Below are 27442 nucleotides of genomic sequence, written 5' to 3' on the forward strand. Positions count from 1 at the left end.
TCACACAGGTACTGTTGGTTAGGTTTGTCGAAACATTTTGTGTAAGTAGATTCTCTTTTCTTCTCGATAGATAGATAGATAGATAGATAGATAGATAGATAGATAGATAGATAGATAGATAGATAGATAGATAGATAGATAGATAGATAGATAGATAGATAGATAGATAGATAGATAGATAGATAGATAGATAGATAGATAGATAGATAGAAAGAAAGATAGATAAATGGCTGTGGTTCAGCTGGTAGAGTGAGTCATCATCCTATTCCAAGGACGGATTGTACGTCACATTTTCACTCCTTCTACAGTTTCGATTTACGTTTGACTGTTGGCCACACTGATGCATTCAACACCAATAGAAAGAGCGACCATTCAAGGTGCTCAACTTCCACTGGAAGCAATGTGGCTTTCAGTGTCAAAGGACACTTTGGCAACGCACGAGATGGAGGATCAAACAAGCAATGTTGGAACTGGAAGATGAGCCGAGCCACATTTCTGTGCTATTGCTGCTAGAGATTTTCTGCCCTACTGTCCTTTATTTTTTGGTTTTATTCTTACCGATTGTGGTGATTTTCATTGGACAACCAAACAAGATATGCCAGCTTTGTTTCTTCATTGCTCTCCTGTGTTTGCGTCTCTACAGAGAATGTTCCAGTAAGAAATTCAGATGTGGACTACAGACTTTTAGAAGCTGCAAAAGCTGGAGACCTGGACACTGTCAAGGTAGCATGTTTGCTTTTTTTTTTTTTTTTTTTTTTTTTAATCATATATCAACAGTCGATTTTAAATCCTTATTCATCTTCATCAGAGTACAGTTCATGCATTATACAACTGACTCTTTGGATAATGTATGCGATGCACTTTCATTTGGAAATATGGAAATGGATGGAGATTTTGATGAAGAATGCTCTTAAAAGCCTTGGTGTGCATAATGACACATGATTGTGGGCATATTTTTGCTCTGAGAAGGCAGAAATCTGTTAAATTGCCTCATTAAGGTCTGGAGATAATGCGGAATTTATCTAGTAAAAACATTGTGACACTGGGAATCTATTGCATTCAAGGAAGAGATATTTATCACTTTCCAAACACATTGAGCTCATATAAAAAAACAAAAAAATAGACACCACTAAATATCTTGTCTTCGAATCTGAGAAAACCTAATTGTTTACTTTGCAGCAAATGCGGTCAGTTCATGAATAAATGATGCTGTGGCAGACAAGAGAAAGTTACGAGCTACAGATGGGAGAGTAAAGTAAATATGACATTGGCTCATTAAAATCGTATCTCCTATAAACGTATTAGTAGGGGGAAAAAAATACACACCCACTAACACGGCCTCTATTTTTAAATGAAAATGTCCTGACCTTTGTGACTGTTGTTGCTGCTATTTGGAGTCCCAGTTACTGCTATAATTAAATGTCAGGAGCACATCGTTCACTATGAATCAAGTATTTTTATTGTGGGTTCATATCTTTGTATTGACTTAAAATCACCAACATTCATCCCTTTTAAAAGCCACATTTTTTTCATCCAAGAAGATATTTTCTATCATCTCTCTGCTTGCTCTTTTTTTTCCTCCTCAGTTTTAGAGGTTTGATTTGCAGGCCTGCTCATGATTCACTGTAATATCCTTCTATTAAAACCCTCCCTGTAACAAATGTCAGCACCTGGTGACATTCAGTGGAGTATTTGACAGGAGTATTTTGCGTAGAGCGAAGCCCTTTGTGCCTTCACCCCCACAGACAGGCAGTAATGGGGTTATCTGGATGAAGAGAGCCTGTCAGCATCTGAAGTCTGACGCTTTGACAGGTTGACAGAGGATTGTCACAGAAATGGAAAGGAGCTCTGGTCTGGCTTTTTGTCGGCGTCTTTCTACCTTACTCGCAGGCACATATAAGAACTGACTGGGGTTAACTGTTCTGCCACCCTGGTGATTGACATTTTTAAGAAACTCTAGGTTGTGTTCAAGCACTGGGGAGTTATACTGCTTGAATGTGACCTAACTCGGGAGACACTATTTCTTTATATTTCGTTTACATGGGTCACAGCAAGATTATGGATTTTGTTGCTCCTCATTAGTTGAGGTGGTTCAGGTATCGGATTGGTGTGTCCCATGGTCACCTCCCATTAGAGGTCTATCAGGTGCATCTAACTGTTTCTCTAAATATTGTTTACATCAGGCAGGGCTGGACTATGGATTCCGTTGCTCCTCATTAGTTGAAGTGGTTCAGGTATCTGACTGGCATGCCATATGGTCGCCTCTCTTTAGAAGTATATCAGGCACATATAACAGGAGGGAGACCTTGAGTTTGGCATAGGACTCGTTGGAGAGATTGTGTCTCGGGTGGTCTGGCAGTGGCTCGGACACAGATGTCTGGATTTCTTTGGTCTTTATACTGCCACCACAACCCCGTGTGCACTAAGTGGTAAAGAGAAGATGACTTGATGGATAGATCGATCAGATGGTTTGATACGTCTTGATCGCTCACAGGAAATCCTGTGATTACAGCTGCAAAAAAAACCAAAACAGACAAGTGATAGACAGGCAGACACAATATACCTATATAAGTCTGCAAAAAAATTCACATTTGAAAAACTAAAAATGATTTATGGATGTTCCATTTATCTGAGCTGGGCTTTGCTTTTATGCATGACATTCAACAAAAAAATGTATTTCACTGTAATCTTTCATTTTTATAGAAATATTGAAATATTGAAAACTGCATGCAAATGTTTGCCCACAATTTTTAAATGAGAATCCAACTGACCCAAATATTTACTGTCTAAAATGATTACTGTTGTGTCAAAATACAGCTCTCAACTGCTAACTGCTATTCATTTTAGTCTCCTGTGTCCCTGCAGTCCTTATGTACGGCTCAGAATGTGAATTGTCGAGATCTGGAGGGACGACACTCCACACCTCTTCACTTTGCTGCTGGCTACAACAGAGTGTCAGTGGTCGAGTACCTGCTGCACCACGGCGCTGACGTGCATGCAAAGGACAAAGGGTAAGGCATTGGAGCTCCTGTGTGAACATCGAAGAAGCGTTTAAGACCTTTTCATTCAAATTTCAAGCACAAGAAAAGTCATACCATTACAATACAGTTTTTTTGATACATTTACCCGTCATGTGTTGAACATGGTTCTCTGTGTGTCTCTGCAGTGGACTGGTTCCCTTACATAACGCCTGCTCCTACGGCCACTACGAGGTGGCCGAACTGCTGGTCAGACATGGAGCCTCCGTAAATGTGGCCGACTTGTGGAAGTTCACACCACTACATGAAGCCGCCGCAAAGGGCAAATATGAGATCTGCAAGCTGCTGCTTAAGGTATGAAGTGCACGGACTCCCCAACACTTAAGTGCTATCAGTATCAACAAATACAACCAATAGAATATTGGAAGCGCTGGACGTAGACAAAATGCACTGTTGGCTTTGCACGTGGAATGTTTCATAGTTTCCTGATATTTAATTGCAACTAGTAGCATGACAATTAACATGAAAAATACACCTAAAAAAAAAGCTGAATATGCACAGTGGAGTGCAGACCATTTACCACTGTGTTGCTTGCAAGGGACTCGCACTCACTGTCTGACCATCATAGTATTTAACACTCCATCTCGCGTCTGCCATCTGGGTGTCATTTGTTACGAGAACTTGCCAAAGCAGTAAACAATCCCATTGCGGTGAATCATATTAATTGGTGGCATCGATAAAGTCTGTTCTGTTTTCTGGGGGTGGCTTGTTGTAGACTTTAATTAGAAAACCCTGTTCCAAAGTGAAAATTATTATTCCTGTGCCTGTTACAATAAGCGTGTCATTTGCTTTCAACTCACATGAATTCAAGGTATGTTGACGCTTGCAAGTCTAGTTTGCAAGTTTCAATACACAGTTTTCTTTGGGCACCTTTAATTCCCTGTGAGCATATGGCTCTTATCTTCGGACAATTTTCTTGAACAGTATTTACAATGCAAGGGAAGGTGTGTTCAATGTAACTTAAAAATTTGTCATGCCTGTAGACGTGAGAGCTGACTACAAAATAATACTAAAACATCTGTTACTAATGTAATTAATAACATCTGGCGGTGTTTACGCTGCAATTTATGTTTCGTACTCGCCGTGTACAAACATTCAACAGTATGGATTTGACTTCTTCCTTCTTAATTGCTCGTCACAAGAGCCATTTAATTGGCAAATCAACTTGTCATGTTCTCTGCGGGATTTACAGCTCCCAATTGGATCAAATCTGACCAATGAGATTACGGCGCCACAAATATGTGTTGCATAACATGGGGCTGTCGCATCTCTTTGATTCAAAATGAATCCTGTGAAAAGTTTCAGTTTTGTAGCTCAGTGCTTTTTTGTTTTTTTCCCCATCACAAACACCTCCAGACAAGGTTACATCACCGCTTTGTTGTTGCCATATGGGGCTGCATAAATTATTATTAGATCAACTCAGTTGAATCCACACAGGATGCACACAGACACACTGATCCAAGCAGTAAAAACAACACACATGGAAAAGCAGGAGTGATGTGTTTACTTCAAGGCATTATTAATTCATTTCTCATTGCACAATGAAATGAGGTTTGAAGCTGTCTGTGTCAGAAACATTCAAGAAAGTGACAGTTTAACTATAAACAGATCATGAAAAAAGAATATAAAGTTTCTACAAGGCAAAATAAAGAGGGAATGTTAGATATTGTTGTAAACTGAAGTGAGTGTATTGCAGCACACATAATGAAGAAAAATTAACTTGGCAGGCCAGACAACTCAAGCGTGAGATTATCAGGTTGGTAAAAATAAAAAGGGATGGGGGGGTTCAAAAGGACCACACGTACGCAATTACTGGCCATTTTGTGGCAAGCTTCAACTGAACAATGCTGGTGGTGACGGTGAAAGTGCAATGATGCAGCGAAATGACAGTTGGGGTAGCAGAGACTGTATCGTGGGCGGTGGGGGGGCATTGTTGAGGAAGGTGACAGTTCTGAAGGAAAAAGCTGCTTCTGAGCTTCAACTCTGCAGGAGAGCAAAGGACCCGAGGACAAACAAGCACATACCAGAGGGTTGGGATATTTCTTGAGGCAGTCAATAACGATTCGATGCTGGAAGCAGCAGTGATTTAGTGCAGAATGAATGAACCGCAGTAGCTGGTGATGGTTTGACTCATTTATCAAGCCCCAAAAAATGGCAAACAGTCAATATTTCAAGATTGGACTGGGTCCTTTCTCTGACTGTCACTGTCAGCTCCATGTTTCTAGGTGTACTGAAGAATAACTTCATGTCCTTGTTTTTGTTTTGCTTTTTGTTTGCAGGAGTGTTTGTCAAAGCAGCGCTTGATTAATTGATAAGCAATTCAATTATGAGCTGGTAATTAAATGTTTATACAATACTTAGTTTGTCAGTAATGATTCATGGGATCACCAGCGATAATTAGTTATCCGCTATTGAGGAGGGCAGTTTTCTCTTTGCAAACCAACCACAACATCCTATTCTGTAATAATTTTTCTCAACTGCTTTGAATGTTTTCAAACCGCTGCTTGGTTTATGGAACCATTATCAGTGACACAAGCATTTGAGGCCAACAAGGATGGGCACTTAAACAGCCTCACATTAAAGTCATAGTTTTGTTTACTAGTTGCCCCAATGCCATGAAAAAGAAACACATTTTTTTTTATCTTTGTTCCTCAGCTGCTCTTTTGTTAAGTTTAATCATCATAACTCCTTCAGGTTTGGGAACTCATTATACTTAAGCCTGTACTTATGTAAATCACATACTTTATGGTATGTCACTTCATTGATATAAAAACAGTGAAATGAAATACCACAATAGGAGTCCTGACCAACATGTATCCTAAAATTGATTACTGAAACATATAACTTGCTCTCATGACTCTCTTTATGAAGAGATCACTGTAAATGTTATACTTTATATTCAGCCAGATCAGTTTGATCTATCTACAAAATAAATAATCTTATATATTATTGCTCTTCATTTTGAGGATTAATGCCACTAATAAACAAAATCATAGAAATGTCCATTCATTTGAAAGCGTTTCCATTTCTTCATTGATGATGACTGCTGGATCTTGTTCTATCAAATGCATCATTTGACCTTGTGATCGTTCAATGATCCTCAGGCGGCGAACATGATTATGTGGGAATAATGTGAATAACATGGGACTTAGAATGTCGCCCTGAGGTGCTCCAGGGTTCAGAAAGTGTTTGAAAGCCTCACACTGACTATATGGCTTCCATGTTAAACATCTACATCCAGCTCCACTCAAGTCATATTGTATGAATTAAGTCATGGAGATCGATGACAATAAATTGGACATGTTAAAGTTAAGTCTATTAAGCTTGACAGTAACCAAGCGGTTGTGTCAGACAACTGGTCTTGACAGAGCCACATCAAAAGATCTGTCCTGTCTAATGTGTCAAAATGAATGACGGCCTTCATGTTTTTCTCTAATTGTTGAAAATAATCAGTTATGGACAGAAATTATTTATTTAATGTGATCTGTGGTGTCATTTGCTGATTTGACTGACCCGAAGGCAAACGGAGAGAACTTGAGTTAAGTTAAGCCTTGTTAAGGAAGTCCAAGGTGTTCAGGCACAGCAGCACATGTCCAGTACCACCATCTGACCCGGCAGTTTTTATTGTGTCCAGCCAGCATAAGGCCTGCTTCACTTAGTGGGAGCTAAAAGAAGTGATTGTTCTTCCTTGTGATGGTCTCACTTTTTCCTTTCCCAGACAAAAGAACTTTTTTACGCTGGTTTTTTTCTTCATCTTTTGTTTCATTCATCACAGCTGACGAGGTTTTGTTTATCAAAGGACCATTCCGGGCTGTAACTTTTGTCACTATCCTTATCGCCACATACACAGCAGCAGATAAAGCCTCAGTGTGTGAACTTAGTTGCGGCCTCATGTGAGGATAAATCACAGTCGGTGCTCTCAGTAGAGCTCTGGAGTGCAGAGATACAGCAGCTCCCCGAGGCTGCACTCTCCCTGATCTGATGGTTGCTTCTGCCCGTCTCGAGGCAAAGGTTGGAAACGGACACATCATCGATTGTCCACAGTGGTGCGAAGGTTTGGCCTTTTGTCCACGCTCTGGCTGGATGCTCATCATGGCATATTTATTTTGTATTTCTATCAAAATATTGAGAGGGTGCCCTTATTTCCTCTTTAACACGCTCTTCCACAGCATCCCAGCACTGTGGTGTTAATCTGCTGTGCCCTCAGGATGCAACTGTTCTCTCCTCTTTGAGTGAACTATTCCAGAGACTTTTGTCTCCTCTCTTTGTTGTCAACTTTCTATTGTCCCAGTTTGTTTTGGATTTGTGCTCCATAACAAAACCCTCCTACGTTCACTCTCTATACTCTGATAGAAAAGAGGCACGTCATTTACTTCTCGCATTTAGTTTGTGTGAAGTTGATTCAAATTTTGGTTGCATGTGACGTGTCATGCTCTTCAAAGAGCAGTTGTCAGTTAAGCGAAGTGACGTATTCAATTTGGATCTTTTTGTTTCACATATTTGAGCTTTTGGAGTGGCTCTCTGTTGCTTGCTCAATCACAGTGGCTACTGTTAAAGACAATTATTCATCTTATTGCTCTCTTCGCTGTGATTGCAGCATTCATGTGTCCAGAATGTATCTGCTTGGACTCAAGTGTCTATACTATTTGGATATTGCAAAAGTCATGGGTACTGTGTCCCCATTCAAATTTTCTGAATATTGTATGTCAAATTCTTGAAATAATTTCTGATTAGAGTTGTTAGGAGCCGAATGCTATGTTTACTCTCATTGCTCAATTTGTTTTAATAAGGTGTCTTGGAACTATTTCAAGGGAATTGCTTTAAATCTCTCATGAATATTAATGAGCATTCAGGGATAAACACACTAGTGACCATTACTCTAGAAATCATTCTCTAATTGGGACACAAGAACAGTTTTTTTGTTCCTTCACTTCTGTCAGATTCTCTGTAATGCTAATATACAACAAAAGAAGACAGTTTTAACTTAGTAAGTACTTATTAGTATTCATCTTTGCCGCACCATTCATTTTTTTTACCAAGAGTTTGGCTTATGGGTAACTGTGACTAAGCTTGTAGAGCAGGTCATCTTCCAATCCGGAGACTGGTGATCCAAAATATTGCCCCGAATGTTTTGGGCCTTGAGCAAGACACTGAATCCTGAGTTTGCATGGCAGCTTTCATCGTTGGTGTGTGAGTGTGTATGTGGAAAAGTGAACGCATTTAAAAGTAAAATCAGTTAAATGCACAAGCAAAGTCCTTTTAACGTTCACGTTGCGTATTAATGTGACTGCTTAATGTCAGGGTGGAGGCAGGACTTGTGCATTTCTTTTCCAAAATAGCAATAACTATTTAAAGTTTTGCTTTGAAGTTCAGTGGAGACATTTCTGGCTCCTGGAAAATCATTCTCAGTCACTGCTTAATTCCTCTAACAGCTCTTCTAATGCTAGTGATAGCTCGATGAGTGATGCACTCAGTGATTTGTCTCAGCTTGTATTGATTGATATAAAATGTGTTTCATTGTCTTCTCTGGATGACTTTTGATAACTCTGATAACCATGGAGCAATTTGCATCAGCACAAGTCAGTCTTTAAATTCATATGATCCTGTATGTTATAGCATGTGAGATATAGATAGATAGATAGATAGATAGATAGATCGCATTCAGTACATCAAGATGTCTCTGATATTCTGATTTATTTTGAAGGATTTGAGATTGTATTCATTGGATTTATATAATTGGTATATAAGAAAAAAAATTTCTCAAGGTCAGAAACGTAATATTATGTTTTCATTTATAACATTTAAGTAAGCCTCTTGCATCTTGAACAATATTGGAGGACAATAACAGTTTAATTTGGTCTGGAATTTAATTTCTGATATTTATTATCACATTCTTATAGATGGGTTATAAGAGTTAAGTTATAAAATCCCAAATTTGCAGGATATGTGTTAATTTGGTTTCTTGTTTATTATGTTTTCTTAAATGCAAAGTATTTAGGTTTGAACACCAGTAAAAGAATGCAAGTTAGTGTAGGTAAGGATAGAATACAATTTTAAAGAGCATGGCGAGCACCATGCCTGAGTTTTCTCCCGATGCTGGTTTGCCTCCACAGGGGAAAGATGTACGTGTCAGTTCAGCTGAGCTCTTCTCCAGGAACTCGGCAACCATTAGTTGGATCAAGGGGTCTCTGGGTGGGATGGCTGGTGCGTCTGATGTTCTTTGGCATGAGAGGACAGTGTGCTGTCTTGTATGAAATGATCCATCTCACAGACTATAAGCCTCTCTTCACCAGGAGGAGCTTCACAAACAGATCCTCTCATCCATTGAGCAGCCATCTTTTCCTGTTGGCTGTTTTGACCTCACTTTATTTTATAGATTTGTCATTTCTTCTCATGTCGAGTGCACTTATGACAGCTCCCCACTTAAAAACACATTTGTTGTCCTTTATTTGGCCAAAACAAACTGAAGATTATTGATTTGTGAGTGCAGACGCTCTGCCTGCTTAAAAATAATCAATGACTTTCACATCAGCGTCACTTAAACATTGCACCAGAATGCAAGCATGCTAATGGCTTCACAAATAAAGCAAATGCGTTAAGATCGGTATTGTTACTCAGTCAGCTGCAAGCACCTCTTCTGGCCTGTAAACACATTTTTAAAGAATTTGCTATATAATTCAATTCGAACCTGGCTGTTGTTTATATGTTATAGCTTCCATGCTTCTGCACTGTTGACATCTTTTTTGTTTATGTTGATGTACCCTATTATTCCTACTCTCATGTTCCTGGATAGAGAATATATTACAAAGGACAAGATGGTTACTACTGCAGTGAGGTGATTAGACTGTAGAGATGGGACAGAAAAATCGTAGCTAGAGGGATTTTCAAAAAAAAAGAAAGAAAGAAAGAAAGAGAATTCAGCCGCGTGAGACGTACAACGGACATTTTCAGGCCACTTGTGGATACCCAGGGGATTGGGCCCACAACATTCAATTTTAATGAGCGCATCTCAAAACTTACAATGAAATGACGAGTTCAACCATAACCTAAGAGACAGCGGAGCGATGAAAATGTCTGCTTTCACTCAGTCCCCGGGGTGTGTGGTGTTTTCCACTTCACTGGGTGTCCTGTCCTCACCTCTCCACCTACTTTCATTTCTGCCACTCTTCGGTTCTCCAGTGGATTACCTTCATCCTCTTCTCACATCGCTTGTCATCATCTCCTCCTCACCTAAGTGAAAAGTCTCTACCGGGACCAGAACCATATGGGATTTTACAGGATGGCTTTTTTTTCTTTTTTTTTTTAAGAATTAAAGTGAAGGTTGCTAATCTTTTACTGCAAAACAATTATTGAAGTAAAACTTTGTTTTGACTCCTAAACATTTATTTATCTCGCTGAAATCTTTCACTATGCTTAAAAAGTGGTAGCATACACAGCCTTGTTTGCAACGATTCACTAGTGTCTATATTTAAGCACAGGTGCCATATTTCACACTTTTGTTGAAACAGTTTTGTTTTTTTTGCAGTGGTTGCTTTCAAAAGAAGTTATGTTTTGCACTTTTTCCTGTCATGAGCTTCCTGGAGCCTGAAGAAAAATAGTCTTCAAGTGTAATTGGAAGCTGTGATCCTTTACTCTGATTGGCTGATCCAGTCTGATTGACACAGCACTGCCATCCCTGTTTCTTCGTAGTTGGTATCTTTTATGTAATTATGCAATATCAACATTTAAATGAAGTACGGGGCACCACAATGTACTCATATCATTTTGTTGCCTGACGCTGTGAATTCATCCATCGACGCTATAACCAAGGCCTTTTCCTTACCTTACTGGCCGTGTTTTGTTTTTTTTCCCTGACAAAGCCTTTATTACTTATTTTTCAAGTTTTAAATAAAAGTAGACAAAGATTTCAGTATATAGAGTGTGTTAGTAATGTACCTACATTTATACAACTTGACCTGCTTCATGAGCATAAAAGGCATGAAAACCTGTGTGCCATTTCTTTTAAACCTCTGCCTTTCTTTCTTACCCATCTTTCTTTTATTTCTTCTTCTACAGCATGGAGCAGACCCCACTAAGAAGAACCGGGATGGGAACACACCTCTCGACCTGGTGAAGGATGGGGACACAGACATCCAGGACCTGCTGAGAGGAGACGCCGCTCTGCTCGACGCTGCAAAGAAAGGCTGCCTGGCTCGAGTGCAAAAGTTATGCAGCCCTGACAATATCAACTGTCGGGACACACAGGGCCGCAACTCAACTCCACTTCACCTTGCAGGTATTATAAAAAAACAAAAAACTCCATCTACATCTCCCTGATTAAGTTTGTGAGATTTAGAAGCCTTGAGACAAGTTCTATTACCTGGGTCTAATAAGTTTGGCTGCACTTTGTTAGTAAAAGCCGACCTTCATTGGATTTTGGCAAAGTGCAAGAACAGAGAAATAAACACAGTCTGACAGCTAAAGGTCCAAGGACACAAACTCCTCTTTCATTGGCAGGTGGGCTGGTGCAGGTGATACTCCATTACACAATGTTTGGCACCGATAGTCATGAGAAGCATTTGTTGTCAGTTTTGTTCATGCCGAATATTTCACCCGCACTCTTTTTTTGTAAACACCATTGTATCCTTTTCATTTTCAATACTAGCCACAATTGTTAGTTTATACATAAGTATGATCCTGTTTGTATGTATTCACTCTCATGAAATAGTAGTTGACTGGAAATGACTTTGGATCTTTTGAATGGATCTCTTAAATCTTAATGCAAACATACTGATGAAGCATTTAATATCAGTTGCTGCAATAACAACTGAAAAAGCAACTGGCTGTACGCATGCAAGGTCGCTGTGTATATGTACTTAATAGTCCATTAACTAACATTTTAACCTCATCTCTAAAACCACATGTTGACTGTTGAATTTTTAAGGTTCCTGCTTTTTCTCTCTCACACTTAAAATGTGCTCCTGGTTTTCTGGCATTATTAAGTGAGAAATACAAGAACACAGAGATGCACATGCATTCCCTCTGAAGGACGGTTTCAAACCTTCATCTTTATCTCTTAGTAATGGCATATTGACTCCACAATACATAATTGTATGAATAAATGACGGTCTTCTTCAGGTTCCTTCGATATAAGTTAGACCTCACAAGTGTAGGACTTTCACAAAGCTCGTTAAGCGAAGGTGGACACACACACACACACACACACACACACACACACACACACACACTCTCACACGCCTAATGAGACGCCCACCAACATATTTTCGATGAAAGCACTTTTGTCTTTTTGTGCAAACCACATAATGTGAAAACTCAAAACAAAACAAAACAAATGCAAACATTGAAAATGGGCACTTATATGCATTAAAATGAATACAATATTACCTTATTTACACGTCAAAACAAGATAGCTTGTTCATAGAAGAAAATAAAAATTGTCAGTCTGTATTATTATATATTCCTGGCAAGATTGTTAAATAAGAATATATATGAAATTGTGACCCACTTTTTGTTTAATAATAATGTAGAAATGAATAACAAGGACATTCTTAAAAATAGGACGTCCTTCCTATTTCCTTTTGCAGAAAGGCTGCGTAAGGTGAGCAAAGTTCTCACAAATAAACTCAAAAAGCTCTGCTTATATCCTACAGATATCAAGGGGGCATTCTGAGGTAACAAACAAAACTAATTTAACTATCACGTGGTTGTACACTATGAAAAATAAATATTATAGATATTTTCTTTAATGCCTGATGGTGGGTCTTTAATTAGAAAAAGCAGTATGCACGCAGTAACTCCTCACAGATCTGACCACTCAGGCAAAACACCCACACTCCCTCTGCTTTTATGTACTTTCTTATAAAATGAAAGGATGATTATACATGTCGTGACGCTGCAGCCGACACTGCCTGACATTCTCTCTCTTTTTATCTTGACTTTTGCATTTTTGTATACATTTTTTGCCTCTACTTTTCCATCATGTAACCGATCTCGGTCGCTCCTCTTTCTCTTCCTGCCTTTGGTGCTCGGCAGCCGGCTATAACAACTTGGAGGTAGCAGAATATCTGTTGGAACATGGAGCAGACGTGAACGCACAGGACAAAGGAGGGCTGATCCCTTTACATAATGCTGCATCATATGGGGTAAGACACAAAACGTAGGACTTGACATTGTATTTATTTGTTCTGTATTTTGAGAATTTAGCTTTAATCAAGTAACTTTTTTGACTCATCTGTTTCTGTTTTTCTTCCAATTGACGTATTTGTATGAAATCCCGATTAAGCCACGGCTTTAGATGCAATAGTATTAAATTGTATGAAGTGAAAAAGCTAAATATTTTCAGTTTCTTGCTTTTATTTCCTATAATAACGATTATCTCCAGTCCTCCTGGATGTATTTTGATTCAACGGATGCAAAAACTATCCAAAATGTGCAATACATGACAGCTTGTGCTCCTTTTTCCAAGATAGCTTCACTTTCAATATATATATATATATATTACTTCTTTCATTTAACTGGGAGGTTTTGAGTGTCACATATGTCAATCCTGTCTGTCATTCATCAGTTCCACTGACTGGTATACACCCGCAAAGCTCAAGTCTAGTAATTTTCATAGAAATGTTTGAATATCGTCCTTATGGCTATGACAGTTGCTCATGCCAAATGTAGAAATATTCTCAGGCTCAATTGGAAAGATGTAGTTATTTTATTTTTTTTATTTCTATTTATCTTCACACTTCAGTCATTCAATCCAGCAAATAACACCAACAAAGGTTGAAACCTGCATAATTATCGCATCCCACAAATGTATTTTCCTTAAAGGTGTGGCCTGTTTTTTTTTTTTTTGTTTTTTTTCTAGAAGAAGAAATAAGCAATCTTCCCAAGGAAACATTGATACATCAAAGGACAACAAATTCTGTTACTTTCAGTGTCATGAGGCTGCTTTGTATCTCAGCTCATCATTGTAAAGTTTACTGTGATACGTTACATATACAGAACCTCATTTATGCTTTCATTTTTCGAATGGCTCTCATCACTGTGGTTTTACTGTGATTTGCTGAAGGGAGTGTGTGGAGTCTTCAACACAGCGCTTACAGCTATTCAGCATACTGCTACTGAAAGAGTCATGAAACACATGTTTGAATGAAAGTTTGATGAGCTCTGCATTTTGGAAAACACCCACTCCACATATACACATTGGAGTGTCTCCCACCGTTCTCTACAACAAGCTGCTTTGTGTTTTTGACGCGAAGACAAGAAGCGGGCAAAGAAGAACAGGGATGGGGAAAGCACCGGAGGGAAAACTAGAATCATGACTGGGTTAAATAATTCAGCATTTCTCTTCCCGAAGATCCTATGTTCTACTTTTTTTTTTCTGATCACGATTTGATAGTGCTCATTCACACATTTGCTCTTGTTAAATGGTTTTATATCCTGTCTCTTCCTCTCTCCCAACCACCATTTCTCTTCTCACGTCTCATTCCCTTCCCCTCTAATCTGCCTCCTCTGCTCTTTACATATTCTTCTTCGTCTCTCCTCTTGTCTGTCGACACCACCTCTCCTCTGTCTAGCACGTGGACATCGCCGCCCTGCTGATCAAATACAACACGTGTGTCAACGCCACAGACAAGTGGGCGTTCACGCCGCTTCACGAAGCGGCACAGAAGGGCCGGACGCAGCTCTGCGCTCTGCTGTTGGCCCATGGAGCTGATCCCACCATGAAGAACCAGGAGGGGCAGACGCCGCTCGACCTGGCAACGGTAGGACGCACGTTTCTAATGGCTCCGTCTCTTAAGCTGTTTTCACACCGTCCGAGCTACTGGTAATCTTAAAGGTGCGGGGTTAGTGTTAACTACACAACGATGTACTGAAAACTGCATTGTTTTTGGTTTTGTCCGAAACGTTTCGTGTTCACATCGCAATGCTGAAAATGCCGTTGTTCGCATGTCACGTCTTCAGTGGGTGTCTTTGTTTGACAGCCACCCTCGCATGCACGCAGGGAATAGTGCGCCAGAAACCTCCAGGCTCCTCTAAACCATCTCTCTTTTGTCGTTTTGGCTCTCTCGGTACCTGGTGTGTGAAAGAAATCTGTCTCCACATGAGATCCAGATCATGTTGTTGCAAATGTACACTTTATTGGAGGACCGCTTGAAAACTTTTGTCTTGTGAATGTGGCTTTACTCTGCATGGGTCAGCCAGGTCAGGCAACGTTTATACAATGATTTCAAGGGGAACAGAAAACCTCTGTTGCATTGTGGGCGTCTCTTTACATGACAATGGTGCTAGGAGCCACTGAAAATGCAACTTTTTGAAAACGGCTCCTAAGATAGAATTTTTCAAAAACAATCGGTCTCCATGCAAACAGGGGAGAATGCAACTTTTCTGAAACACTGCTACAGCGCAACCACACGACAGCGATAGTAAATAGTTCTTCTGCACATGCATGAGTGGATCAACAACAACAACAACAACAATGGCGGTCTCCAGAGTGGTGTGACCCCAGTCCATATTCTCCTACGATTAGTAGTTCTCATCCAGCTTTGCTGAAACCTTAACATTGCTTTCACCATAAAAAATAAAATCTATTGATGAAATATTCACTTTAGATTATATTTTCTGACTATTAAATTATATATCCATATCTTGCCATCGTGACAATTTCCCCAGTATTAATCGTTGTCGCTCTCGGGGGGCCTTTATCTGTTGAGTTTGCATATTCTCCCTGGGTGTGAGTGGGTTTTGTCATGCGACTGGTTTAGTCTGTGTTCATCTATAGTCAGCTGGGATCTGCTCCAGCTCCCTGCAGGCCTGAGTTGGATAGAGCACTGTCAAACATCTTGTCGCTCTGTGTGTTACAGGCTGATGACATCAGAGCTTTGTTGATTGACGCCATGCCTCCAGACGCTCTGCCAAGTTGTTTAAAACCACAAGCCACTGTGGTGAGTGTCCATGGAAGTGTTTGTTTGCTATTAGCAAACATCAACCATATTTCTAATAAACTATAGACTTCTTATGATAGAAATCTAATTCAAAACATCTGTGAAGACCTGTAAACCTGGTGAACTAAACAAAGCTAGTAGGAATTGTCCTTTTAACCCAAATGTAATCCTCTCCTCTCAGGTGAGTGCCAGCGTGGTGACTCCCGGTGCAGCAGGGGGTGTGGTCATCTCGCCATCTCCGTCTCCATCCTGCCTATCAGCAGCAAGCAGCATTGACAACCTGACCGCACCCCTCAGTGACATAACCGTAGCCGGCGCTACCGGCCCAGCTGACGGAGCAACTGGGTCTGACAGGAAGGAAGGAGAAAGTATGAACACACACGCACGCACAGGCATGCACAAGATGTGGCCAAAACAAAGTTTTGATATGAAGCTGTAACCTGAGTGACAGTTTCTGATTATGCTACTGACATCCGACTGTCTCCGCAGCGCTGCTCGACATGACCATCAATCAGTTCTTGAAGAGTTTGGGGTTGGAGCACCTCCGAGACATCTTCCAACGGGAACAGGTACGCGAACATAAGCTTTTATTATTGTGCGAGACAATAAGTGAGAGACTTGAAATGTGCAACACAAAGCACTCTGATTTCTTTCAGGGTCAGACATGGATTGAGTTTAAAAGAGCTTCACTTTGGTCATAGCGGTCAAATTGACCACAGCATTGCAAGATGGAAAACGGCACATGCCCTCCTGAAAGCTTTTTATGGCACAATCTCTTACAAAGCATGATGTTCGATTGCTTTCACATGTTATTTTTTAGTTCTATAATAAATAATAATTTGCTGAAGTTTGATACAGAGCAGGATTAAAAAGATCCAAACTGTCATGGCTGTGTTTTCTCCTTTGAACACCAATATTTTCTCCACACACTCACACAGTCAAGTGAAGTTTAGGTCGAGACAAACGACAGTGACAAATGATCACATCCCTCAACTCTCACCACTGTAACTTAAGTGTTAAACAGTGGAAAGATAAGTGCATACAAACAGACAGAGGCGAGCGAGACACAGTAGAGCGGCGCAGACTGAGCGATCAAAGAAGAGAAATGACGTCAAATCAAATGAGAGACGCTTGAAGGGAAAGATAAACAGAAGACAGACGGGCAGAGGAGGGAGAGGGAGAGAGAAAGAAATCCAGTACGTAGGTCACATGTGTTTCATTTATTTTTGGTCCCCACCCCTCAAGGCAAACACGCTCACATTAATATTCAGATTGTGGGTGATGCTGAGGTGAGAGTCAGCTGGGTGTTAATAGAGCATTTCACAACAACTTGAACTCTGGCAGAGATGCACGCATTGATTCGGCTGACTAAGCGTCCCTCCAGCAGTACATTTAAATATCTGATCATTATAAAGTCATTGTTCACCTCTTTCCTCGACTCTCGGGCCTTTACAAACGTATATTTAGATCGGGTTATCGAGCTGAAGTAAAACTGAGATTTACGGCCCCTTCTGGTCTTTGTTTAGATGAGATGTACTTTCTATAATAGCGTGTTGAGGAGCAGCTCAGTGTTTCTTGTCTTAGCTTGAGGTGAGTACAACAAATAGTTTTTTAGTTTGGATTAGTCGGGCTAAAACACAAACATAAAACAGCTGCCTTGATAAGTTTTTGATCCCCAAACAGGTGTTTTCCTGCTTGTTTCTGCTTTTTGAATGCTTCTCGGTGAAGAGTTTATGATGTGACGACAGTGAAGTGTGCAGAGAGACGGTTCGCTCTGCCTCAACGATGAATCTCAGTCCCAAAGAGAGTCGAGACAACTCCGCCATCAATTTGCATATCAATGGCCTGATTACTGTCATCCAGTTATTGACCTTTCTTTCGTGCCACGTCTGTCTTTCACGAATATTAGTCAGACCCATTGTCTGTGCAATGTGTTTTAGATCATTGACCTCATCATCATTAACCATCGACTGTTTTTGTGACCAGCTGTAGCTCAGCCTGTCGCTGTAATCACTCAGCTCTGAATGTGCTCTTGTGTATCGTCTTGTGCAGAGTTTGAAAATTAAATAGAGTGATGAAGATTTTTTTTTTTAAAGGATTAACATCTTCCTTATTAATTACGTGTTAACCATAAGCCAACCGAGCTTCCTTCTCTGTCTCTGGGCAGATTTCTCTGGATGTGCTGGCAGACATGGGTCACGAGGAGCTGAAAGAGATCGGCATCAACGCCTACGGCCACAGACACAAACTCATCAAGGGTATCGAGAGGCTCCTGGGAGGTCAGCAGGGTCAGTGACTTCACAAACAAAAACTCTCAGATGCACTGTCAGCATGTTGTTCGGATGAAACTGATGGTTTAAAACGGATTTCAGCAGGCTTTGAAACCTCTGTAAAAGAAACAATAGATTTTCTTATACCCAAGCAAGTTATTCTGATAATGAGAAGATATTTTCAGTCAGACCTCCTATAAAAACAGATGATTTAGTAGCAGTTACTGTGGCCCTGAGGACGTCTGCAACACAACCAATCACAGACTGAACCACAAAGTCAACTGTGTGTCACATGTCATATAGTGATATTTAATAATTGCCAGATGTCAAGAATTGAAGTTTAAAAGGATGCTTTTTAATTCTACAGCTTTAAAATCAGAACAAATCCAGGCATTCTGGACATAAGAGAGTTTAATTTAGCATTTTTATAAAACTGGGATTCGTGAGTTAAAGACAAACTGCAATGCATTTTGTTTTTCTCCCTCATATACACAGTATATTGTTGCAGTTGTAGATAATCATCAATTCGCCTAAAGTGTAAAACGATAGTAAACCGCATGTTTACATCGACTTTTTTAAAGAAACAGCTCAAGCTACAACCTCCTGGAAAACTTGAACTGGATTCTGTCGTATGGTATTCAGGTCAAGACTCTAATGATCTAGAGGCTGGTGTTAAATTACAAGTGTGTTGCCAAACGTATTGTTTTTGAATAAGAGGCTTTCTAGAAGCAGGCTTATCACTGTTATAATAGGTAGTTTCAGACCGATGATAGGTTTGTGTGTGTGTGTGTGTGTGTGTGTGTGTGTGTGTGTGTGTGTGAGTCTCGTTCATTTTCATCTACATTTATGCGTCATTTGACTGGTTTCAAATGTGTGCTTGTAGGTGCAAACCCATACCTGACGTTCCACTGCTCCAGTCAGGGCACCGTGCTCATCGACCTGGCACCCGACGACAAGGAGTTTCAGTCTGTGGAGGAGGAAGTAAGAAAGCACCCCTACACACACACACACACACACACACACACACACACACACACACACACACACACACACACACACACACACACACACACACACACACACACACACACACACAACCTAAAATTTCTCTGGGATCTTTTTTGAATGGAGGTTTGTGCACAAACATCATGAGGAATATCAGACATCTGACGAAAAGCGCATCACGGAGTCACCACACGCCAAGGGTCTCCACCTCTGGAACTGCTCTGCTGTCTCGTTTGTTCAACTAAATGAGAAGCGGTGATTGAAGCAGACAGCCAATATCAGTGAAAATGGACCAATATGAATGAGAAATGTCAGATGCTAACAGTACTTTAACGGGGGACTTCATCTTCAATTCTCATTGGAGAAGCTGATAAATGACTTGACACCCAGTCCAGACTGTGTCGTTGAATGCAAGAGGGAGCAAACAAAATGATTCAGTGAAAGACAACAGTCACTTTAAGCCACGTCGTGGCACCTTTTCGCCAAATAGCCGTGTTATTTTGCAAATCCAGATGCTGCGGTTCTTTATTGCTGCTGATGCCTCACTTTTTCAGCCGCGTTGTTCTAAATTTCCCACAGGCATCGTCAAGGTGTCGGCTCTGATTGAGCGGGTGGCCGCTCTGCTTCATCACTCACTGTTTGGTCTGAGCTATAACTCAAACACCAGACATGGAAACTGCTTTTTCGTTCAGATTTTTCAGTCCCACACTTTCACGTACCAGAGCTTCGCGGGTTTGTAACATGGACTTTCTCACTTCTCCTCAGCTGCAGAGCACCATCAGGGAACACCGGGATGGGGGCAACGCGGGGGGAGTCTTCAGCCGCTACAACATTATTAAGGTGGGTTCTAAAAACACACACTCCACACACACATTTTTTTGGTTGTTTTTTTTTTTTTTTTTAAACTTTGGTGTCTCATTTATATCTCCACTTCTCTTCGTGTGTACAGATTCAGAAGGTGGTGAATAAGAAGCTACGGGAAAGATACGCACACAGGCAAAAGGAAATTGCAGATGAGAATCACAACCACCACAATGAGCGCATGCTCTTTCATGGTAATCAACTTACCTGATAAAATACAGGACAACATGGAGGTTTTTCCTCACCACACACTGCAGCTATAATTAAAGAGGCAGGTCTATCTTGTAGGATCTGTGAGGCTGCAAAGCCTCCCAGTCATGAAACACCTGGTCAGTGGTTTAATGTGATATGTAATGTGTGTATGCCTGCAACAGCATCTGCAGGTTAACAGACTTTCGCCTCTCGCAAAGTAGTAGTTGAATGCTGAACTTCCCAACATACCCAAATAATTCAATTTAAAAGGATCTACTGGTAGCAGCATAAAGGTTTCAAATGCAAGTGGAAGTATGGGCTCAACATGTCTTTATTTTGTAAATAATGCATGTTTTTTAAAGATAGAGTATCATATATTTAAGAAGTTGTTTAAACCAACAATGGGTTTTTTTTTTAAGTTTATTCTTCTTGCAAAAGCTGACTGAATACATTTACTAAATTCTAAGATAAAGGAAGTCGATGCATCAATCTAAAGTATTGAATAAGGATGTTGGAAATGAAAAAACAACAACCAGAGCACTTGGAAACAATGCTATTCTATTCTATTCTATTCTGGAAAAACACCGATCTGCCTCTTCTTAAAGAGGAGATGCGGCTTTGAAAAGGAGACTTGCTCCAGCCTGGTGACAGATTTGCCTCTTCACTGAGTTTTGATGGCACCTCCCCTGTCGCTTCCTTTTCAGTCGACCAAAGTAAAAACTCAATCTGGCCTCCTGCTGCAAAATTCAGCCGTTCGTGTGCTCTGAAATGAACTCTGCATTACACCGCACTGTTTTTTTCCCCCCTCCTGCAGCCTGACTGTAAGCTTGAACGAATCTCATTAATCTTCGAGCCCCTTTCAACCTCAAAAGTTTAACTCGAGACACAACCTTCAGGCCGGCCATCGACTCGCTTTATTCTGAACTACATTCTGCAGAGTGTGAAGTGGTTTCTTTGATGCTGGGAAGTCAAATAAGGCTGTGTTGACCATTGTGTGGCAGTGTTGAGTTACATTAGCATCAGCTTTCCTTTTTCTTATACAACTCCAGATCTCACATAGCTGTATTATAATTTACCTGAAGTTGTTGGTACAATGAGACGGGGCCTGAGTCTGTTGTCAATTTTAATGTACACTTAACCCAATAAGGACACAACAACTGAACTTTTGAATACAATAATTCCTTAACAGGTATTTATTTAAAACAAAAAATAAATTCAATCAGTGCAATGTCTTTCAAAATGAATGAAACAATATGCTATACCAAAAATACTTGTCGATGAGATAACTCTTGAAAGATACCCTTGAAATGCCTTTTAACTGAAATACCTTCTTGCAAACCTTTTAACTCAAATACTTTTGAAAATACCATGTAAATAAAACACTTTTTTGAAGACCTTTTCAAATCAGATAGTTTTAACTAGTTGCCTAATGTACCATTTAATTATTTTCTAAATGAAAGTATGTACTCTTTAACACATTATGCACTCTTTAAATACCTTTGAAATGAATATTTCAAATAGCACATCATAATATCATCTTTGAAATGACATTGTTACTGGTGTTCAGTCAATTATTTGAGGAAATATTCACATACAATAAACTACATTATTACATATTCCACCTTAATGTCTCCTGGATCAAAATCAGTCCCGGTCATTAAACACCTGGACCTTTATACTCTCTGTTTTCTGTCTCTGCATGGTGAGAAACCGTGTGATCTTTGGTTTGGGTATTTGTGGTTCTAGTTAAAGAGCTGCTCGTCGATAAAGCGAACTTGAGCAGACTGTATATGTTCATCATTGTTCATTAATGTTTTCTCTGACGTCCCCCCGGCCAGGTTCTCCCTTCATCAACGCAATCATCCACAAGGGCTTTGACGAGCGTCACGCCTACATCGGTGGCATGTTTGGCGCCGGCATCTATTTTGCCGAGAACTCTTCTAAAAGCAACCAGTACGTGTACGGGATTGGAGGGGGGACAGGGTGTCCCACCCATAAGGACCGCTCCTGCTATGTGTGTCACAGGTAAGAAATCAGAGACGTACGTGGTGTACATAAAAAGATGAAATATATGTTGGCTATTCATGGAACACAAAGTTCAGGGTGCAACCGATCTCACAAATACATGTTGTTGTTTTTTTTACTCATGTGGCACCACTTAAAAAGGTAATATTATAATCCCAATGGAATAGGATTTATTGCTGAGAATCGTTACAGAAACCATTGGTTTGGTCTGAAGTCGCTGTTCAATGGACATCAATCGGTGCTTGTATCATGTCCTGTCAGTAAAAGCAGGACCGACCGTCCGTTTTGTTGACGGCCTCGGTGCGTGTTCGTCCTTGTGTTTGCAGACAGATGCTGTTCTGCAGGGTGACGCTGGGGAAATCGTTTCTCCAGTTCAGTGCCATGAAAATGGCCCACGCTCCTCCCGGACACCACTCGGTTATAGGGCGACCCAGCGTCAACGGACTGGCGTATGCGGAATACGTCATCTACAGAGGGGAGCAGGTAGAGACACACATTTTATGTTTCTATGCCTTAGGGGGACATTCTGTTGACCCACATTCATTTCATGCATAATTACTCATTGCCTAACCCTCTTCTTCACCGCAGGATAGATAGCCAGCATTACTTGAGGGTCCTGTAAAATCCTTCCTGTAATGTGTACATTATTTAATATTACACAACATGACACATCACTAATTTAAACATACTTATGAATATTCAGTCTCAGAGTATAAACAGAGTATAAACAGTACAAGCAAACATAGTTTGACCACATAGACGAGATTGAACCTATGGAGATTTCCAGCAGCGTAGATTTCTCTACATGTAGGACTACTTACATACTTAAATACAGACGTACGTAAGCACATTTTATCTGCTTTCTTACATGAGAGAGCAATATCATACATACATCTTATCTTCTATGGGCGTCAGTATGTTCTTAAATGTAAATGTCAAGATTTCATCTTTTAGCTCATGAGTTGAACTCTTGGTGAAAGTTGATGGTGAAATCAGACTAATGTTCCCATCAGTGTAGAAGAAGGCCAGACGCACTCAGTAATGTCAGTAATAAACTCTGACAGTATCCGTTATCGTTCAGCTGAAAGTTATTTTGAATTTAAAAATGTGAATAAACGCTTCTCAGCCCAAGGTTTCGTCCTTTATGAGACTAACAGAAAAAGCCAAGCAGTGAATCCTCATATTCAAAAATTAAAACGTCTTTCTCGGCTAATTCAACATGTTCATAGTTGATTTACTCTTCCATAAATCTACTCCCACTTTTTCTCCCTCGAGTTGAAATGCTAACATTTTCTTGTTGCTGTGATGTATTGTTCCTCCTCAGGCTTACCCAGAATACTTGATCACCTACCAGATCGTGAAGCCGGAGACTCCGGCCGCGCCTGCCGCCACCGCCGAGCAGAAGTCCTAAAGCCGCAGCGCCGTGTGGATCCGAAGTGATTGAGAGAGGCTCTTTAAGAGAACTCGGAACTGAGCAACGAGGTGTTTCAGACCTCGGGGATGAACTGGTGACGTGTGAGGAGAAGTGCCGCCGAGGCAGGAGTCAGGTGACCCTCGGAAACCGACCAGGACGTGTCTTAACTGGAGAAGAATGAAAAGACGGTGTCTTTTGAGTTTCGGGGTGCCGTACATGTTCAGCTGAGAGGTAGCAGAAAGCAAGAGGTATATCTTTAATCAGTCATGTCACATTTCTTGGGATGTGAACTGACCGATCGCTTATTTGAAGTCCCCCCCCCCGTCCCCCGTCCCCCACAACCTCATGTGTTTTCATACTGTGTCCTCTTTTGGCTCGGCACATCGTCCACGTACACACAGCAACGACCTGAGGCCGAGAGAACAGAAAACTATGGTGCATTTTATGTCGCGGCGTGTCAACATTTAAATGAGCCACAACTTTCTGTGTCCTCACATCTTCTCTAAATGAGAACGAATTCATCACTCGAGTGTGAGCACAAGAGATTAGAGTGGACAGACACCCAAGAGTCAATAAGTAGAGGATAGTCGCGGGATGATACAAGACCACAATCAAGTGCTGCTAACAGTCCTGCGGACTGTCGCAATTCAAGGACCAACCGACACGTAACAAGGCCACGGATTCAAACTCAAACATAGCCATGTAGACATTCTGATTTTAAAGAGAATGAAAGCAGTACTTTTCTCTACATAACCCTCAGTGTCACATCATGTGGCGATTTAACTTGACTGTATACAAAGATGGACGGCTCGTCTTCACTCTAATGGATCCAATTAAAACAAACTATTCAGGAAAAAAAAGTTCCTCGGAGTATGATAATCAACTGTACAATGTACTTTTTGAAAAGTAAATGTAGAGTTTAAGTTTGACTCAAATCCCATTTGGAGGGGTGACGAGTATACAACTTGAACTACAACCAGCCACCAGGTGGCCATCAACATGTTTTACTCTGACTTTTTGGAAGCTGTCAGGTTATCCATATTTGTGTGCCGTTCATGACTCCTACAGTCACAGACTGAAACACTGTGCCACTGGTTCATGACCATATTGACCACACCGAGCTACAACCAGTGCAGTTGACAGACCAACCATTCCACTATTAAACTGCCTTCACTTTTGCTAATTGTGACAGATATTTTGGCAACAGGGAGTTCACAACACACATTCATGCATTCGCCTGACTTTGTGTCTTTCATTACATGTAGCTCAAAGCTGCACCACTTGATGTTTGACATACATTTATGTTCGTCAGTGTGCGATTTGTTTGGCCAGAAAGACCCAAGGGCAAGAAAAAACTAGTTTTCTGTGAATGTCTGCAATTTAGTTTTGTCATAAGAGCTACTTGATGAAAAAAAAATAGGTCTTTGCCTCTTAAAGATGCAGTATGTCATGTTTCTGATGACAGAATTCTAAAATAACCTTCAATATGCAATGAAACAACAATGTGACGTTATCTCAGAGGATTTTGCTGTCCTGCATTTCCAGATCTTACCACAGGGTGGTGTATTGAGTCACACGAGCATCAAGTCTGTTTGCAGCAACTGGTAGCAAAGTTGGAATTTGAAATCTGATATACAACAACAGTTGAATCTATTTACAAATCTTGTCTTAAGTGTGGTTTTCAAAATGTGAAGATGAGTTATGGGGATGATTTTTTGTTTTTGTTGTTGTTATTACTTTGGTAGCCCTGATCAGACGGAATACTTACAAATACATCCGGTCTCTGGGACTGGAGGCGACACTCAGACATGTACATAATGGGTCCATATGAAATCTTTCACACAGCAGCTCTAAAGGCCCTTTTTGAGTGGATCACAGCTCCTCTCTTGTAATTCCTCTCACACCCGTGAGCTTTCTCCTTTGTCCCTGTGTGAGATGAACCCACTTTATACCCCGAGTGCTTGTTTACATTAAAATAACTGCTGCCTTCCTCTTTCACTTCAGCTGTGAACGCCCTCTAGTGGGGCGACTGCTTGCGTAGGAGGCTAAATTGAAGATTAACATGTGCAGTATTGTATGATCATAAAGGCATTTATCTGTGTATATCAGAGACATAATCCTTTTTTTTTTTATCCCACTTATCATTACATTTCCATCATTTTAATGTTTTTTTTAGTTGTCTTTCCTCGTGAAGTAAATGTGAAGCCTTGTCACTGTATCCTCGCGAGCCACTCAGCAGGCTGTTCACAGGCTGCCTAAACATATTTATATTAACAGATTTACAGGCTGACTGACGATACTGAAGGGTAGATGATGGTATTGTACATAACCATTAAACATCTGTACTGAATATTACTCAACACAAGCATTCGCAACGCCTCATAACAGAACTCCTCACACTATGTACTGTTAAATTCTTTTTTTTTTTTTTGTTCTCCAATGTTTTCTGTCATGACATTATTTATAGTTGATAAATGACACTGTACACCACACGGGACCACACATGCATTGTGCTCAGTTCTGAAAGTTGTTGCGACTGAGAGCTCTGTGTTGAAAGCACTGATAAAGTTTGACCCTTTTGGAGCCAATACATTTTTCGGGGGGGGGCATTGTAATACCACTCTGAACCACCAGATGGTGTCGTGAGTCTCTTCAGTGTTCCGTCAGTCCACAGGCTGCCGAACATGACAGTTTTAAGTGCTGACGCAGATCAACCAAAACCTGATGGACTGGACCTTGCAGCGACTCACTATCGCCACCCGGTGTTCAGACGATGGATTACTAAGGGTTTGCCAGTGAAATTCGGGTCCAATGACGTCTGAACCAGAGCAACAGTGAACTGAAACGTTCAGACCGAGCAGAGAGTCGTTCATTTCACCAACGCCTCGTCAAACCCCACCCTCCGACTGAACAATTTAATCTTTTTTGTCTGGCTATTCGCAGCCGTATTCTTGTCACATTTCGAATTACAGAGTCGTCCGTCGCTGCCAGAGTGAACGGTAAATGAATAAGTGGGGAGAGCAATTTATGACTGGAGCAGAAAGAACAAAAACTAATAAGCCTGAAATGAAATGGCATCGATGAGATGTTTTCAAATCGAAAATTGCTGCATTCGAACACAAAGCAAGTATATTGGCCCGTGTAAGGCTTGTTTTGTGGATGTCTAGCATATTGCATAATGCTCCGATATCAATTTAAAAAAAAAAAAAAAAAAGGTCAGGCTGGAGTTTGACAAACAATTTCGTTTTACCAGACAAGCTAAAAATGGGACTGCTGTTTGTCACCTCCCCGGTCTGACTCTGGCGTTTCGGCAACGACTCGTTGTTGAAGAAAACGTTGAGTTTATAGAGGTGACTTAAGGTTAGCACACTGTTTGACTTATCATCAAAATTGCTGTTTTAAACTACACTGTACATACACTAACTCCTCTCGGGCCTTTTAATGGGTTTTTTATGGATGATTTTAGGTTAATTTCCCTCCGTGGAAATGCTTTTTTTTTTTTAATGTAATAATTCTGTTTGTGCAAGTTTGTCTCACGGGCCAGTCGCCTTTCTTGTTGTAAATAGTTTTGGGAGAGCGCGCGTCCGCTAATCGAGCCATGCCTCACTTTTAATGACCCCCCCCCCTTCTTCCAAAAGCCATCAGTTGAAATAACACATTTCCTCGTCCTGTTGTACAGACGGTTGTACAGAGCTGCTG

The 27442-nt window shown here is 40.6% G+C and overlaps 1 protein-coding gene across 1 annotated transcript in view; it reads left to right on the forward strand.

Annotated features, from left to right (window-relative positions):
* LOC308140347 (poly [ADP-ribose] polymerase tankyrase-1-like) overlaps positions 1 to 27436 on the forward strand; it is a 103167-nt gene extending 75731 nt beyond the window's left edge. The window contains exons 14-29 of the mRNA XM_080510078.1: positions 644 to 723; positions 2866 to 3011; positions 3167 to 3332; positions 11094 to 11313; positions 13071 to 13180; positions 14609 to 14797; positions 15896 to 15976; positions 16158 to 16344; positions 16466 to 16545; positions 18144 to 18264; positions 19130 to 19227; positions 20017 to 20091; positions 20201 to 20306; positions 22143 to 22329; positions 22656 to 22812; positions 23654 to 27436. Of these exons, the coding sequence (XP_080366204.1) occupies positions 644 to 723; positions 2866 to 3011; positions 3167 to 3332; positions 11094 to 11313; positions 13071 to 13180; positions 14609 to 14797; positions 15896 to 15976; positions 16158 to 16344; positions 16466 to 16545; positions 18144 to 18264; positions 19130 to 19227; positions 20017 to 20091; positions 20201 to 20306; positions 22143 to 22329; positions 22656 to 22812; positions 23654 to 23740 (2090 nt within the window). The 3' untranslated portion in view covers positions 23741 to 27436. The remainder of the gene's footprint in view (positions 1 to 643; positions 724 to 2865; positions 3012 to 3166; positions 3333 to 11093; positions 11314 to 13070; positions 13181 to 14608; positions 14798 to 15895; positions 15977 to 16157; positions 16345 to 16465; positions 16546 to 18143; positions 18265 to 19129; positions 19228 to 20016; positions 20092 to 20200; positions 20307 to 22142; positions 22330 to 22655; positions 22813 to 23653) is intronic.
* The last annotated feature ends 6 nt before the right edge of the window (positions 27437 to 27442 follow it).

The sequence above is a fragment of the Blennius ocellaris genome (assembly GCF_963422515.1).
Source record: "Blennius ocellaris genome assembly, chromosome: 15".
Lineage (NCBI taxonomy): Eukaryota > Metazoa > Chordata > Actinopteri > Blenniiformes > Blenniidae > Blennius > Blennius ocellaris.